Source organism: Ananas comosus, linkage group 7 (assembly GCF_001540865.1).
Source record: "Ananas comosus cultivar F153 linkage group 7, ASM154086v1, whole genome shotgun sequence".
Taxonomy (NCBI): Eukaryota; Viridiplantae; Streptophyta; class Magnoliopsida; order Poales; family Bromeliaceae; genus Ananas; species Ananas comosus.
Window position 1 is genome coordinate 12,119,221 of NC_033627.1, and position 17,606 is coordinate 12,136,826.

General features: G+C 34.6%; 2 protein-coding genes across 3 annotated transcripts in view; both read right to left on the bottom strand.

The window, feature by feature from the left end:
• Positions 1-17,606, bottom strand: part of LOC109713009 — a 46,663-nt gene that overhangs the window by 27,711 nt on the left and 1,346 nt on the right. The window lies entirely within an intron of this gene.
• LOC109713001 (vacuolar protein sorting-associated protein 41 homolog) lies at positions 98-13,242 on the bottom strand. Its single transcript, XM_020236905.1, has 19 exons — positions 12,812-13,242; positions 11,055-11,324; positions 10,504-10,683; positions 9,147-9,407; positions 7,622-7,754; positions 6,806-6,896; positions 6,172-6,274; positions 5,109-5,212; positions 4,944-5,037; positions 4,689-4,844; positions 4,554-4,616; positions 4,128-4,193; positions 2,936-3,136; positions 2,615-2,692; positions 2,426-2,545; positions 2,189-2,269; positions 1,655-1,740; positions 1,249-1,330; positions 98-1,040 (listed from the first exon to the last, which is right to left on the bottom strand). Exons 1-19 carry the CDS (start codon positions 13,121-13,123, stop codon positions 636-638), a joined length of 2,886 nt encoding a protein of 961 aa, XP_020092494.1. The 5' UTR covers positions 13,124-13,242; the 3' UTR covers positions 98-635.

Below are 17,606 nucleotides of genomic sequence, written 5' to 3' on the forward strand. Positions count from 1 at the left end.
CAGGGTCGGCTGACCAAGTTATTTCTTTCTCTATTCAACAAAACGAAAAGAAACAAGCATATTTTCATATATATATATATATATATATCTGAACAGATTATCCCAAGATTACCTCAACTTTTTTCTCGCGTATTCATGTGCTAACACAAGTAAACAATTATTCATGGCACCAAGAAACTTCATCACCTGGTTGCACCCTCCGCAACACAGCGGTTCAGCAGAGATGGCCCTCAGAAAAAAGAAGAAAGGGTTCTCCTCGCTATAACAACGGATTGGATTCCGATGAATAAATAGGTTACATACATTACGCCGAATGGGAATGGGCACAAAAAAACTATTACACAAAGCTCGCTCACACGAACAAACCGCACAAGAAGGGCGAAATGTATGGATAATCCCTGTATTGTCGCAATATTGCTGATTAGTCTCCGAACCTTTCGCTCACACTTCAGTATCTGAAGTGTTATTATATACTGCCAACCCTAACCACCAGAAGAATCTGGCACGCCACTTTCTCCCATAAAACGGCCTTTCAAATCGCGATGAGAAAGTTTAGGATGTAAGCAGCCGTATATAGTACAGGGGGCTACCCATTCATTTCACCCGAAAAAAAAGTGAAAGACGAAATAAAATTCTCATCCAGCAGCTGTGGTGCACAACACGCACCGCATACGAGACTCACCTGATCGGGTTTCATCGTCATCCTCGCCGTCATTGTCGTCGTCGCTGCTAGATTTAGTGCTCTTTGCTTTCATAGTTTCCAACCCATCCATGAGGCACGGGACGTGGTACCCGTGGCAGCAGAAGAACACGACAACCGACAGGTCACGGATCGAGAAAGGGTCGAAGCAGAGGCAGCATCGCCCTCCGCCCCTTGTCCTCGATTTTAATTCGATCGTTCTTGAGCTTTGGAGTCTCTCAATTGAGCGGGTGGAGGTACCGTCTTCCCTCTTATTTTGCGCCTCTTCTTCTATACTACCCAAGTACACGGCCCGGCGAGCCTCATTGAAGTACTTAACCAAGAGGTTGACGCAATCAGCCTGTTTAAGAACTTTTCAGTTGATTAATTGTTATAAGCTACTTTGCACGACACTTGAAGTATTGAAACCTACATATGGGTGTTTTGTTAAAATGGGGTAAAATATAGGATTTAAAATTTCACAGTTCAATGAAAAATTGCAATTTTACGTCGCAATGTTTATAGGCGGTACCCTACAATTTCAGCCAAGTTTAGAAGAAAAGATGCACCTTGAGGATGTCATTGCATCCGTGTCTAAGCGACATTTCGGTTCGGTAATCGGTTATAATTTTGACAAGGCGGTCCCGTAACCTACAACAATCAGAAGGAATTATCAGTCATGCCATTTCAGAGGAATTTGACATAATATTAAAAAAAAGTGAACAGCTAAATGATGGTAAGCCGACAGAGAAATAAAATACATCCCTATTTGCAATAATTTCAAGAATATTACAAGAAATAACATTAGCAATTGGAAACAAATTTTCAACATGCCGTAACTGCAAAATTAGCTAAAAAGGATAATTAATGGACATAGAAAGTTCAGCGAAATGAGCTTCATTTTGTTGAAAAACAGAAAATGTGGTGGTTAATTGGAATAAATAAGATGCAGAAAATAACAAAGTTGCTGCTCACCGAGGAATTTCTAATCCATTGGGCACAACATTAACAATGTAGAGAGGATCAAGATTACCAACAGTGTGCTCCAACAACATTCCTACCTGCTCAAATAGTCAAATATACGGAATATACTGCATAAATATAAGAAAATGATAGTTTAATTTAAAAATATATACAAAATGATGGTATAAATATAAATAAAAATATAAATAAAAATTATATATATATATATATATATATATATAGGCTGGGGCTACTATACTCTTATGAGTATAGACTCTCTTGTACTCATAAATTTTTAACCGTTGATTGATAGGATGTGTGGTTAGGATGACAGTGGTTCCCACTTAGAATGATAGTGATCTCCTAGGGTTGAGTGGGTAGTTGGTTGAATAGTATCATCTAACGGGTGAAAATGATCAATAGAATAAATCTAAGGGCAAAAAACTTATGAGTATAAGGGAGCGAATACTCATAAAAGTATAGTAGCCGGACTCATATATATATATATATATATGTAAATGTATATTAATTGCCCCTTCATTGTACCATTTCAGGCTTCTGAAGGCATTGCCTGATTAACTCCTCCCATAGTTCATCATCATGTTGATCGGTCACAAATTCTACAGCCTACATAAAGTTAAAATATTCATTTATTAGACACCAAGAAGTATATTATTATCCAATCATAATGCAGTAATTACGATGGAATGAAATGTTTTTGGTAAACAAGGACAAAAGAAAAAGAAGAAAACAACTGACACAAACAAAGTTACTTATGCACACCTCCTGTATGTCCTCCAACTTATTTATAATAATAGCAAGGGCCTGTTTTGCATTTCCCATCCTACCAAGGACAAAGACTTGCTCTCTTATGAGCTCTTTCCTAGCACAAATTTCATAAGCCTGAAAGGTAATAAAATGTTATTTATTTATTCAGTAAATCTGAAAAAATGTTAGCAAATCAAGTCCAACCTTGTCTAGCCTGTAATGCTGACTGGTACGAAGAAAAGGGAGTAGCAATCGTGATTCGTAATCTGCATAAAGCTCTACCTATGACATAAAAGGACAAAGTACACAACGAATAATTAATCAAGAATAAGTGTTATTGCATGCACAGCAAGTACTGAAATTATTCAAATTCAAAAAGAGTAGAGCTCAGGGGGAAAAGAAAATTGTACAAGGAAAAATGATGATTGCCCACAGTAATGACAAATAACTAGAGATAGGTAATTATTGTGATATGATCCTGAAGGGATGAAGAACAAATAAAATTCAGTAAGAAAACAGATATACCTGCATATCATGGAACTCTTTTCCAGCATTAATGTCAACCTCAAAAAGGGAATGCAAGTAAAGATGCAAGAAATATCTCTTGTCACACTTTTTATTGGACTGCAAAAGCTGCCCGACAACTTCAGATGGAGGAATTATATCACGGTGTTGGATCAATAAAAGAACTGTTCTTTTACTGTCAAGTATCATAAGATCGACCACCTGTATAAGAAATAATAGTAAATATAATATTAAAAGAATTGCCTTAACGATTGCATAGATGTACAAGTTAATTCTAACATTTATTTGACAATAAATATAATTGCTATCTTAGTAATATTTTGCTAATAGGGACTAAAAGCAACATGCATAAACTTCAACACAACCAATAAAATGAGAATGCAATAACATATAATTTCATGATAACTTGAAGCTCAACATACATTCCTTTCTTTCAGTGAGCAGCTGTTAATACCTGTAGATCATAAAACTCTTAAATGCTTACCGGTTTGGAGTGTAATCATCATAGTGAAAGGGTCAACGTTGTACTCTGTTTGAAATGCATTTTGTCTATTCTTATCCTTCAACTCCTCTCTCTAGGCTTCAAAGTTTTTAAAAAACCTTTTTTGGATATATATGAAGACTAACACATTTTTTTGAGTGAGAGAAAGCACAGTATGCACAAACAAGAAACAGAGTCATTTCAGCAGACTATTCTTGTCAAGATAATCGTAAAAGGACCATTTTGCAGAAAAGAAATAGTAAAAATTTGAACCATAGATTTTAACAATGGTCAGATGCATGAGGATTTTTACTCATAAAGGAGAAACAACAATAGGACAGAACTTTTCATCTGAGCCACAAGAACAAACAACAGTATTGTATCCAAGTACTAGAAGAGGAATAAACAAAAGCGTATGCCGCAGAGCGCAAGGCTACTTTTAGTGTAGCCTCCACAGTAATGATATACAACCTTACCCTAGTTAATAAAAGGATTTCCATGAATCAAACCAGCATCTAGAGGTTGTAACAAAAGGAATCACTACAGTTATTTGCACAAGCAGATAGCTAAAACGAGTGGGCTGTAAGCTTCATAAGCATACCAAGTATGATAGAATATAGCTCTTCCCATGAAAGTAAAACTAAGAAAAGAAAGTAATACTGAGAAAAGATAAAAGTGAAATTATCGTCAACATTAGGGCTGATAGCATACCTTGTCATGAACGGCATGATATAAACTGTGCTTTTCAATAAAATTGAAAACGTCAGGCTTCAATACCTGAAAAGACAAAAATGGAAAGATGAAGTGGGAAGGTAACATCAATATGCGAATTAAGGCTTGTTTGGCCTGTTTGGGCTTGGAAGAAATGCTGTTACTCAAAGAGCCGTTCAAAGCAGTGGTAATATTTTCTTTTTTTAACCGTAAGTTATCCTCTACAGCTTCTCACTGCAGAAGAAGCAAAATGTTCAAATTGGAACTTTTGGTTTTGGGGCCTGAAAGACTATTTTAGTCTCCCAACAGCAAAAGCTCGGGACAATTTGCTAGCCAAACACATGGTTTATGGAAGCTTCCACTTCGTGCATAGAGATGCTTTTCCATAAGCCAGGCCAAAATGTCGCATGAAGCGTAAGTACTTACATCAGCATACAAACCAAAGGCTTTCTCATACAGTCCATTGATCACATATAATTCAGCTAATGCCTGTTACAAAAACATGAATAAATAAATAGGAGATATAGAACAGATGTACCAACGCAAAAATTCCAAACTAACCTCTTTCAAATTATCAGTCATAGAGGAGGTATTCATTTGTGGCTCAATGGCAGAAATAACAGGTGATACAGAATATAATGTAGGCGGCCACGATTTAACAGTTGACAAGAGAAGTTTGTGAAATGGCGGGTTAGTAGCCAATGCAACAAGGGCAACCTGTTCATATAAAGAATAATATTCAGGAACTCTACAAGCTAATGATAAAAATCTTACTCATGAAGCAACAACTACAGATCCATTATTTATCTTACAGACCTCATATGCAGTATCACTCAGCTGAGGATAGTCTGTAGGAATGTAAGGAACCAACACAGGAAGCTGGCGCAGATGGGCAAAGTGAAAAACCCACCTATTGAAGAAAAAGTTTTAGTTAACAGAGAATTGAAAACTGTGAAAGTTAAATTGTGGGCTTTTGCAAACCTTTCCCATGCTGAAGCGGATCCACGGAGTAACTTAGGACACAAAGATGCAGCTTCTGCATATTTCCTTTCAACAATTAGATGATCAAGGTATCTTGATCCCACCTGACATAAGAAGAGCACAAAATCATTGACCAAATGAAATGTTCAATGAATCTAGAGAACTTGAAATTAGTAGCATGTATTAAAGAATTTATAAGAAGGTAGCAAAATCCTAATAAGAATTCCAGAATATAAAGATAAACTATTATAAGAAAATCATAGTAGACAAGGCCATATGCCACTGATGCTATCTTAAAGAGAGCTTATGACTTTCTGCACCAAACAGGATGGGAAACACTGAAAGGTTATTAAATGAATGAGAAATAGCTATTCCGCCTACAATTCTTTTCTTGCCAACCCACGAAACCAGTTGATAATAGATTTCAGTTTTTGACCAACATTTTTATTGCTAAACAATCCCACTGGGCCAGGATTATATGTTTCTTCAACCAGTTATATTATCATTGTACACCCAGTAACGATGGCAATGGGGATAAAATCAACAGTTAATTGGAAGCGGATTTTAAATTGTTGCTTAAAATGTCCATTGCTAGATTACATAGTATAAAGTGCCATGCTGTTTCACAGCTCGCAAAATCGATGAGCTTGACAATGTAGCCTTGTGCACAAACAAAAAAAAAAAAACAGAATTCTGTTTAATTTAAATAGTAGGGTTGCTATTCATACAAGTACAATATCGACTCAAAAAAAAAAAATCTTTATGATGGCAAATGCAATCACAGGCGTTACCAGCCCCTCCTTTAACTAACAGATTAATAGCAAGAAAGAGAAAGAAGCAGCGCCACAATAATCTCTTAATCAAGTGCTTAGAGGGGATGTGGATCAGTAGATCTCATTTGCTACAACTGACCAGCGAGTAAGTACTACTTTTAATAATAAGTAAATAATGTGCAATTGTTTGTCATGGAAAATATTGACAACTGTTACGCTGGCATGTACATCCACCCATATGATATTGCACCATTGATAATTAAAGGAAAAACAGCAGAGATCTAATGTACCTCATCAAGAAGTTCAGTCCGTCCCTGTCCCGCTTCAACTGCAGCTAATGCCTTTTCATGCCAACCATGATGAAGAAGCCAAGCTATGTGATCTTCAGCATCTCTAATTTTCATACAGATATTGGATAGTTAAGAGCATGGAGTCTGCAATTTTACCGAGCTTCAAAAATACACATACTCTTGTCCATGTTTGATGACATTTTTCAGATCAAAACAAGCAAGCAATTATACAAGTTGAAAATATATCAGATGGTCAAATCAGAAATTTGCAGGATTCCCTCCCTAGTTTATTTCTATCTCAGCCCAAACCCTTGAAACAATTTAGAAAGGCCCAATTTTATTTAGAAAAAGGAGGAAGAGTAGGTACTTCCCCAAAATAGCAATTCAAATCATAACATGTACATAGATAGTAAAATGTAATGGCATGCATACATACACTATATAAGTACATTGTGAACACCAATGCAAATAAGTCAAAGATGCTGCTAAGTTCAAGGGGGAAAAAACATAAAATATAGAACGATGGTTCCTAGAGTAACAGCCTAACGAGTTAAAAGACACCAGAAAAAGCTTGAAAAAAAGAAGAAGCTAAAGTACTTAAAATGAGTATAAATTCTACAAAATCCTCATATACCTAGGCCTCGCAATCACTATGTCTTTGGGAGATACGATATAATAGAGAGGTTCATCACCAGCAGCCCACTGACCACCAGCATAGCTGCTTCCTATGCAAAAGTGCAAAAGCAGTTAGAAGTTAGCATTCCAAACCATGCAACTACAGTTTACATATTATAAACAAAATGATTAGGGCTGTTTGGTCTAATTGTAGCTTAGCAGTTACTTCTACAAATAGCAATTTGAAGAAGTTAGTTTTTTTAAGCATTTGTAACAAACCTAGTCCCTAATGATCAGGTTTCCAATTTGTCCTCAAGAGTTTCAATTGTAACAATTTAGCCATAGAAGTTTGACCAAAATATCAGTTTTGTCCTTTGAGCTTCCATCATAACAACTTCGTCTCCGAAGGCTAATCCGGATTTCAGTTTCGTCCTTAATGTTCCATTTCTAACAAAGCAATATCTAACTGCAATGCTGACCTAGCCAAGTTAGAAGTATAATAACAATAGAGCGACTTGCTCGTTATGCAAAATGAACTTCGAAGACTAAAGTACTAAAACTATTGAGGAAAGTGAAATCAAAAGCGAAGTTCAGGGATGAAATTTGTAATTAACCCTTTTGATCAAAATCTCCTTTACAGCCTCTCGTTGCAATAGAAGCAGAATCTCAAATGGGAGCTTCCGCTTGGGGGCCAAACCCCTTTTAATTTCTTGTCCAAAGAAAATTTTGAGCCTATTTGTTAGCAAAATAGCTGGTTTCTAAAGCTTATGATAGGGAAGCTATTCCATAAGACAGGCCAAGCAGGCAATTCAAATTGGTAAAGGGTGTTTGAAACCTGTGAATGGAGCATGTGCAAGAGCATAATCTTTTGCCTTATAATGTTCATAGCCATGAACAGGTAAAGCATCAGTTGTTAGTTCCTCATTTTTCCATGTGACAATTCGTATTTCTGGCCTTTGTGCAGTTCCCTGTGTAAAAATTCCACGCACATTAAGAACAAGTACTTCTGACTAATGTAAAATATTTCACAAGAGCTAAAGTCAGAGAAATTTACAATGTCCAATGCAACCAGCAAACAGGAAAAATTATTGCCAGCACCTGTGCACCACATCAGCCAGCGCACCACCCATTCTCTACCATTCATCCATCACATACTTCTAGATCAATAAATGCTAGGAAGTGGGGACTGAACAGTGAGATGGGATGAAGGGCGGAGCATGGGCGGGGGCACAGGCTGACAAGATGTGGCAAATGCAGGCAATAATCTATCCTACTTAGGCAATCATTAGTATTACTAACTGCTCTGGAGCAAGACTTTTTGAAAGCACATTGATCAGAAAACAAAGAACCATGTAGCCCAGTAAATCTGGTTTGACCCTAGTTGGGAAAACATCTAGCTTAGTGTTGCCAGCCATCCAAACTCATTTTGACCTTGTTCACTTTCTTAAAATTTCATACTTTGGTCATAGCTAGTGCAATTACATAACTGTCCAAAAATTTGATCATTAGGCATGTTTTGGTAGATAGCGTTTAGCGTGCTAGTAAATGCAGGTCTGCATTTAGACCTTCTAAAGGTGAGACAGACTTATTTTTGTTCCCACAATTTCATATAGCCATATAAAAAGAAAAACCACACAAAAGTCCATAAACAAGAAAAAAGACTTTCAAATAATGTCAAATGAGATCACTGCAATATTATACTTTTCTCTTTAACTCATGGTTTCTCAAGCTTCCCATAGCCAAAAACTCCAAGATTTGCAAAAAAACCTGAAACTGGATATGAGACTAAGATTTGGACCTAGTCATAAAGTCACAATAGAGTTGACAATAAAGCAGCATTTCATTTTAGGGTATTTCACATAAGTAACTGCACAAAATCCTCTATTTGATAAATGTATACACGCGACATCAGAATTTTCACATATACCCCTTGGCAGTGCAGTTTAAGATAATGCTCTCACCTTAAATTAGGGTTACAATTTACAGGGGAAGGGTTCTAAAAATAACCATCCAGAATATATTTCTAAAAATAAGCCCCTGTAAAAAAATCTGAATTGTCAGATGCGCGTGTCCTTTGGAACTGCCGCTCAAAAAAAAATGTTGTTACCCTAAACTAGAGATCCATTTTACAGGAAAGCTGGTTTTGTTCAGATTTTTTATTTTTTTGGTATGTAGAGGAAGTTTTTTCTAAAACGATGAGATATTTTCACTACAAGGAAATAATATTTCGCAGGATATTAAGTATATATGCAATTAGTTAGTACTTTGATAGAGTATAAGTGAAATTTGCTAAATATAGTTTGAAAATGCTAATGTTGTCAATCTAAAAAATCATTCTTTAAGCTACTAAATGAAAATACCTGCCGTGATGGGACAGTTGTACTGAAATCCTTTTCTCCATTTTGCTCCTCCGGGATGTATGCTAGTACTACTAAAGCATCGCCGTATGGAGCAATACCAGAAATGTAGTAACTAGTTTGAAAAGAGGCCACAATATCCACATACTTAGTACTTGAAATGGAAATATTTGTCCGTACACCATTCACACCATTGGGAGAATTAGCTCTAATGGCAGCAATCTTTACACTCGTTCCCCAGCCAATGACCAAGAGAGTGTCATCCTAGATACAACAAATCTTCTTAGCATGTGACATAGAAAATTTCCAGATTCAACATAGAAAGAGGAAAGAACCTGCAATTGCTATAAACCTTCTCAAAAGTATTTAAGAAAAAAAAAGAGAAGAAGAAAACAGCCATCATTAGCTGAGTTAGGCCTGGCTAGAACTTTTGACAACTGCTGCATAATAGAGTTGTTTGGGGAAGCACAAGCAGCTTTGTCATTACATTTCATTACATTTCCCTAGCAGCTTCTCAATAACCTAATTGGAACATCTGCTTTTGAGGCCCAAACACTCATTTTATCATCTTGCCATAGCAAAAGCTCTAGAGACTCTTCATGACAAACTCCTAGTAACTGTTTCTTGAAGTAGAGAAGTTATACCAGAAACTAAGCCAAACAAACAAATTAGTGCCCAAATACCCTCTAATTTATTCCTTTATAATCATAAAGAGAGTAAAATGCAATAATAAACAATCATGCACTTAATTCTGCTACTGCCCATGATTCATTGCTCCTCCATCTTACCTCCACCCCATCCTGATAAAGTATTAACAATAAAAATAAAATAAAATAAAAATAAAAGAAGAGACTTCCAGATCAGATAGGTAGGCTTTTCGTTGGTATTCATTATATTCTCCGGTAGCTTGAGTTTCAAATTAATACTGATTCAAAACTGTAGAAAAATTTTTACTGCCGACCTTTTCAATTGTCTTATTTTCTGATAATTTAGTGGACTGCCATCTGAAATCTGAAAAATGTTCACCAATTTCAGCAAATGGTATATCATTATTTCGACATAAAGCAATTTCCGGCCTGTAAATACACCACTTACTAGGCTAAAACAAGGCCCAAACTCAAGATAGCTGAAATTCAGTCTCAATAACACACATATGCGTGTTACTTGTATTACTTTACGGGCCAATAAGAACAGTATCATATATCTATTTCTATCAGTCAGGAACAGTAAATCTCAAAAATCTCAAATGACTTAATATTTTGAGCATGATGAGGTCAAGCACAACATTCTCTTTTGAAATGGTTGCCTCAGCCAGACTACTTCAGAATGAAAAGGGGAAACTTCACAGAATATATTTTACCTGCCACACCAAGTGAGGAAGTAAAAGCTCTGGACGGGGGATTCCCCTCGGTCTCTCAATAAAAGAAATTCGCTGATGATTTGCCATGTCATAAACTTTTACTCCTGCATCATTAGCCCAAGCAATAAGACTTGTTCTCCACTTCACGGTATGAATTGGACCCTCACCGTCATGCAGAATCTGAGAAGATACAAGGATGCTGAATAATTAAAATCTGACAAATCTACATATATGTACCCCCAAATTACACATTTATATACATATATTCTTGTAAAATCAGAATTTATATCTTTTCAAAAGTGCAATTCTTATAGAAATACTCGTTTTTAACCTGAGTCATCCAATTCAGGTGAAAATTTGGCTTTGCACAAGAACAAAGCTTTCCAATGAGGGGCATTTTGTAAGTAGAAGGGTTATATATTTAAGAAATTAAAATTTTGAGACGCAAATATGAAATGAGTCTTGCAGGCGTATTAGTATATACGTTAACATCTCGAGACACAAGCGGGTACTAAACCGAAATATATTCTATATCAAGAAATAAGACATACCTGCTTATTATAACCTAGCCAGTTCTTCATGTTGAGAAATAGTTGACCAGCTAAACCACCCGCGACAAACCTTCTTGAGGATTTCCGTGAATAGTCAGGGTCTAGAGCTATTGCTTTCATAGGCCGATGATACTCGAATTTCAATTTTTCATCCGTAAAAAGGCTGCTTATAACTACAGATCCATCATCTGAGCAGCTACCAATAAATTCACCTTCTGCATCAAAGCTAAGGTCGTTGACTGTAGCGGTATGAGCAGCAAATTCTTTGACCTGTAAATATAAAGTGTTGAGAACATCGGCATATTTCGGCAAGATAATGGCAAGGAGTAGTAGACAACAGGGCAAATCAGAATAAAAATGACAAGTACTTCTCAAAACAACTAAAAATCTGGTCCAACCAATATGTCGGAACCTCAAATATCCTTAATCTTCCTAAAGATGAAAAATCACGCCATGCAATCAAAACTACTTCAACTATATTGAACCTAAGTTAGATTCATCTAAGCACAAACTAGGGATTGAGTAACTCTAAAGAATAACAACTAACATTTTATACAGCTATACGCGGTCAGCTATATAGGTCGTATACTTTACATAAGATTCTTTGTGAAATAAATATTATCATGTATTTCCTTATTATGTCCTCCAGTGTTCATTATAATATTCCCTTCCCTCATAAGGCAACTTCTACTTGAATACTCTTTACTGACACCCCAAGTGGTCTTCTTTGTGCATGTCCAAACCATCTCAATTGGTTCCGCGTGATTTAACCAGTTGGGTGCTATACCTAATTTGCTACTTAATAGAATCCTTTCTTTACTTTATCTTCCATACTAGCCCCACTAACATGACTAACTTTATAGTTGTCTAATAAAATCTTCCTTCTACTTTCAGGGGTATAACATTAGAAGCACTTCTTTCACTTCTAATCATCTTATGCTTCCGTGCTAGAGCATATGGAACGCAGTTTTTTACAAATGAAACAGTAAAGATAAAAAAAGAAAAATTCATGGTGGATAAACATAACTAAGAGGGATTTCTGTCGTTAACTTGGATACATCCAAGTGAAAAAGATGGCAAATAGTCTAACAGTGCATTCAAGATGTTGATAAATCATCTTATGCTCCAGTCATCAAATAAAAGCTCATCATCCAACTACCATTCAAGATAACCTACAAAGCAGTTTATATTGGGAGCTACACACAAGCCTATATGTGCAGGGTAGGGCCCCTCCTTTAAAAAGCAGATGATACAAAGGCGTAAAAACAGGGAATCAATATCTAACTTACAAGACCAAGAGAATAAAAACAAATGTGATTGTTTCAATGATTGGCTCTCACAATGCCTAGATGGTGGAAGTAATGCTGTAATTAGGGTACACTATCTACAAAAGATAGGGGAAAAAATAAAAAAACTTTAATTACTTGAACAAAAAAGAACTGTTCTAATCAAAATTAAAAACTACAAAAATTAAGGTCGATCTCCCGATCTTTATATTTGAACATTGAAAATTCTAATTCAGTTTTCTTGACCATATTTCGGACAGCAAATCCCCACATCAACAATATTTCACTTCAAAACCAATCTCATGACAGAAATGATCATATCCGTTTGGGCGATTAAAAAGAAATTATTTGACTACAGGATGTGTCGATCGCATCATAATTCTACCTCCGAGTTTACTTTACTCAGAAAACCGATCTAAGCGACCAAAAATCGTTCTGAGGGAAAAAGAACGGAATCGAATCGGAATCGACCTGATTGCCCTGGAAATCGAGGATGTGGACGGTGCCGTCGTGGGTGCCGAGGGCGACCATGCGCTCGGCGACGGCGATGGACGCGGCGGCGTCGGTGGAGAGGAGGGGGGGAACGCTCCCCCCCATTCTCTGGTACTTGAGCCTCGGCTCCTCCTCGTCCTCTTCCGCCTCCTCCTCTCCCCTGTTCTCTACATGCTCCTCCTCCTCCTCCTCCTCCTCCTCCTCTTCCTCCTCCTCCTCGTCGTCGTCCTCCTCCTCCCTCTCGTCGTCCCCCTCGACCCCGTTCTCCGAGGGTTGGAGCTCCGACGCCATGGCTGCTGCGCCGAGATCCGTGTACAGCAGGAGCTTCGAGAAGCGCCCACGCGATCGCTCTCTCTCTCTCTCTCTCTCTCTCTCTCTCTCTCCTTCTCTTTCTCTCTCTAGATTTTTTTTTTTTTTATCCTGTTTAATGCTAAACTTCGTGCCAATTTTAATCCGGTTCGTTTGTCGTTACGAAATTAAAAGGAATTAATACGAAAAGTCGGGGCGTTTGATAGATCCGTTAACCCGCTTAGGACTTAACGGGCGAAAATGAGGAGCCCATTATTAATCGGATCGGGTAATATATATAGTAAGCTTTTTATCGCCTTGTTTTGATGCCCAAACAAGTTATTCACAAACAAATTATTATGACTTTATTTATATACTAGTGTAGTAACCCGCGCGATGCCGCGAATAAATGATAGAAGAAAAATTAAAAAATATTGAAGAGTAAGAAGAAAGAAGTTTGGAAAATAAAAATTCAAGTGTGTTTTATTTTTTGGGTAGGAAAATGTATGAATTGAATTAACCAATATGGTCATTGAAAATCGATAACTGCCCAGAATCAACATTCAAAAAAAAAACCCTACAAAAGTCGTATGAAGATGGAGATAATAATGTTGCGATGATGACGACGATAGCGATAAAAATCTGATGAAAATTTGCAGAATTTTGCACCCTTTTGGACATGGAATGATCAAAAGTTACGGGCCAAAACTGCCATATCAATTATGAAATAAAAAATAACCTCTAAATTAATCAAAATAATGCATATAAATTAAATCCTTGATTGATACAATCACCATACAAAAATAATGCAAATAAATTAAATTCTAAATGAATACGTAGTAAGAATTCGAGATTAAAATAAAGAAAAGAAAAAATTAGGTTTAGGATTTTCGTTTTCCAAACCTACCCCTCGAACCGTCTATTATTGCTCTCCAATTAGCTTTCTCTATTGAAAAAATCGTTCGATTACCTTCTTTTTCCATAATCCGAAGAGATCGACATTGATAGAAACCCTATAAACACTCTTTTGATTCGGAGGGGGGGTTCGGGTCGAGTCGGATTGGCACGGATTAGGACTTGGAAGACTCCCTTGCTCTTTCCCAATCTCTAGATCTATTCTCATTTTTTAATTTTGTATGTAAGGAATTGTTTGTGGAAGAAGAAAGGACTAATTTTGAAGAGGAAACGTATAAATTAAAATGCGTATTGATTACATGCCATTGAATAGAGAGGAGGGAAGGAGAAAAGCCAAGAATAAAAATTAATTAAAAAAAATAATTTTGAAGAGAAAACGTATAAATTAAAAAGCACATTGATTATATATCATTGAATAGAGAGGATGGGAGTGGAAAAGCCAAGAATAAAAATCAATTCAGAAAAAAGATTAGCGAGGGTGGAGAAAAACTTGCCACGTGGCAAAATTATTGAGAATTCATATAGAGTAATAGATAATAGATAATAGATAATAGATAATAGAAGTAATAGATAGATAATAGATATATGAAAATAAATTATTTAATAATAACTTATTTGGTTTTTTTTTTGTGATTTGAAATAAAAAGTTTAAATATCTTTGAAGAATCTTAACATTACTGATTTGGAAAGAGATAACATATTTTATTTACAATGTAATTTATACCTTATTTCAAATTTAGTTCATTGAAAGGTTTTGAGAAATAAATTATTGAACTTCTTCTTTTTGCTTTTTTTTTTTGAGAGATAGCTAAAAATGTGAATCAACTAGGATTCGAACTTGGGACCTCGGGTATCAACCACTAAACCCTTTGCCACTTGTTCTAGTGACGGTCGGTTAAATTATTGAACTTCAGTTTTTGTTTATTATATTTTACTAAATTCCATGTAGTTTGTCAAACAAAAAGACAAACCGATTTATATTCAGTAATCACACTATCTCTAGAGATGGCATGGCTATTAATTTATCTCTTAAGATCACTTTTACGTGCAAATTGTTAATTAGTTGTTAAACTAAGTAGCTAAATAAAAATAATTTTGAGATGATATGATAATAATTTAAAAGGGTAGTAATTATTGCCACATAAGTTTTTGATGATAACTTAATTAAGTGCCACAACATAATGGAATAGAATTTAGATTATGTTAAATTGAGAGTATTAAATAAGATTCTCTTATAGATTCTATATAGTATTTAACTTTGTCCTGTTTGATTTAAAATTTAAAATATGGCATGTGTTGCAATCAACATCTATCATGAGTTTTATTTATAATTTCTACTCTCATAATTGGGCCAATATAGACAAAGGTTATCTCCAAATCTATACTACTTATAAAAACGTGAGTTTTAAATTTTTTTTCTTTCCAAAAATGTCTCTATCATTTTTACTAATATTGTCATGTCCAGTAATTTTCAACCATCCATTTTAAATAAATATTTAAATAATAATTTATTCTTAAATATAGATTTTAAGTTTTCGCCATTGGATCTCATCCAACGAATAAAAATGAAAGTATCTGTCATTTTTGTTGACAAAAATACCCTCCATATCCGTTATCTCCTATGTACGCCGCGTTTCTTAAATGACCAATCATTTAATACGTAAAACTAAATTTATCTCTTATCTAACGTAATACGCGCCAATCACGTAATGCCTCCGCTAATCACGTAATATGTAAAATTAAATTTATTTCCTAGCCACACATTTTTTCAAATATTTTTTCTTATCAAACATAATACCTGTCAACACATAGTATTCAAAATTAAATTTTAAATTTGTAATGCCCGCCAAAATTTAATACCCGCGAATTTGATTTTTTTTTTTGGTATTTTCTCATTTTCAGCTGTACGTTTCTTATATATAAAATATATATTTTTTTAATAGTATCCTTTTTTATTTTTATCTATATTTTTTTTCAAATATTTTTTTAGTAATATCTTTTCTCATTTGTTACAGCGGTACATCGTCATCGTCCTACTCATCATCATTGTTTGTGCCGGTACATTGTCGCGTTCACCACCTTCGTCATAATTAAAGAGGTATTTTAATTCTATCTGAAATTTTTTCTTTTTTTTAATATGCCTTTATACTGTTTTAGTTTTTTTTTTTGTTTTTTCTTATTTTCATATATACGTTTCTCAAATATAAAGTATATATTTTTTAGTAATATATATTTTTATTTTTATTTATATATTTTTTAAATACTTTTAAATATTTTTTTTGTAATATACTTTCTCATTTGTCCCCGTTGTCGACACTGGTACATCGTCATCATTATCACTGACGCCGACACATTATCACCTTCGCCACCTTCACCGCCTTCGCACAATTGAAGAGGTATTTTGAGCCCATCTAAAAATTTCTCTTTTTTTAATATATCTTTATACTGTTTTAGTATTTTTTTAGTATTTTTTATTTTTACTTATATATTTCACAAATATAAAGTATATTTTTTTAGTAATATTTTTTTTTATTTTTTACTATTATTTTTCTTAAATATTTTCAAATATTTTTTTAATAATATTCTTTTTTATTTATCTCCGTCGTCGACACCGGTACATCATCACATTACTTACGTCTGTACATATCGCCTTTGCCATAATTAGAGAGATATTTTAATTTCATTTGAATTGTCTTTTTGTAATGTGCCTTTATACTGTTTTAGCATATTTTTTTTAGTAATTTCTCATTTTTACCTATATATTTTTCAAATATAAAACATATATTTATTTAGTAATATTCTTTTTTATTTTTATCTATATTTTTTTCAAATATTCTCAAATATTTTTTTAGTAATATTATTTCTCATTTGTCCCCATTGTCGGTATTAGCACATCGTCATCATCTTCCTCATCGTTATAGCCGTCATCGGCGCCAACACATTGTCGCCTTCGTCACCTTCTATACTACTGCTAATTTCTATATAATTTCAGTTTTCTTAGATGTTGTAGAAATAATTGTCTAAATCAATCACTCTTTATTTGTATGGTGTTAATCGTTCTAAACGTGAAGGTAAAGCGTTTCTCTTTTTATCATTTCACATAAGTACATATTTAGTAAAATCATCATGAATAATCAAAATTAAAAAAAATTAAATTTAATAAAGAATTCATAAAGTAAATAAAAATTTTTAGCTTGATTGTATTTCTTGAGTTTTTGGAAATAGATAGATTAAGCACTAATTTTATTCACAAATTTCTGCGCTAAAATAAATTGATTCTAGATAAAATAAATTTGAAATACGACAGAAAAATAAAATTAAAAAGTTACATTTATTCATAATTACGATATTAACGTGCACTGTTTTAATACACAACTGAATTCATTTGTTAATAGCACTATCTTGTCCTAAAGGACAATTAATTCGATTCATTACTTCAATCCATCCAAGATAATTAGTTATTATAATGTTTTTCATTGCCAATGTTGTTAGCACTATCTTGTCGCTGAGGATTATCTAATTCGAATCATACTTAATCCATCCAAATAATTAGTTATTAATATTTTTTCTC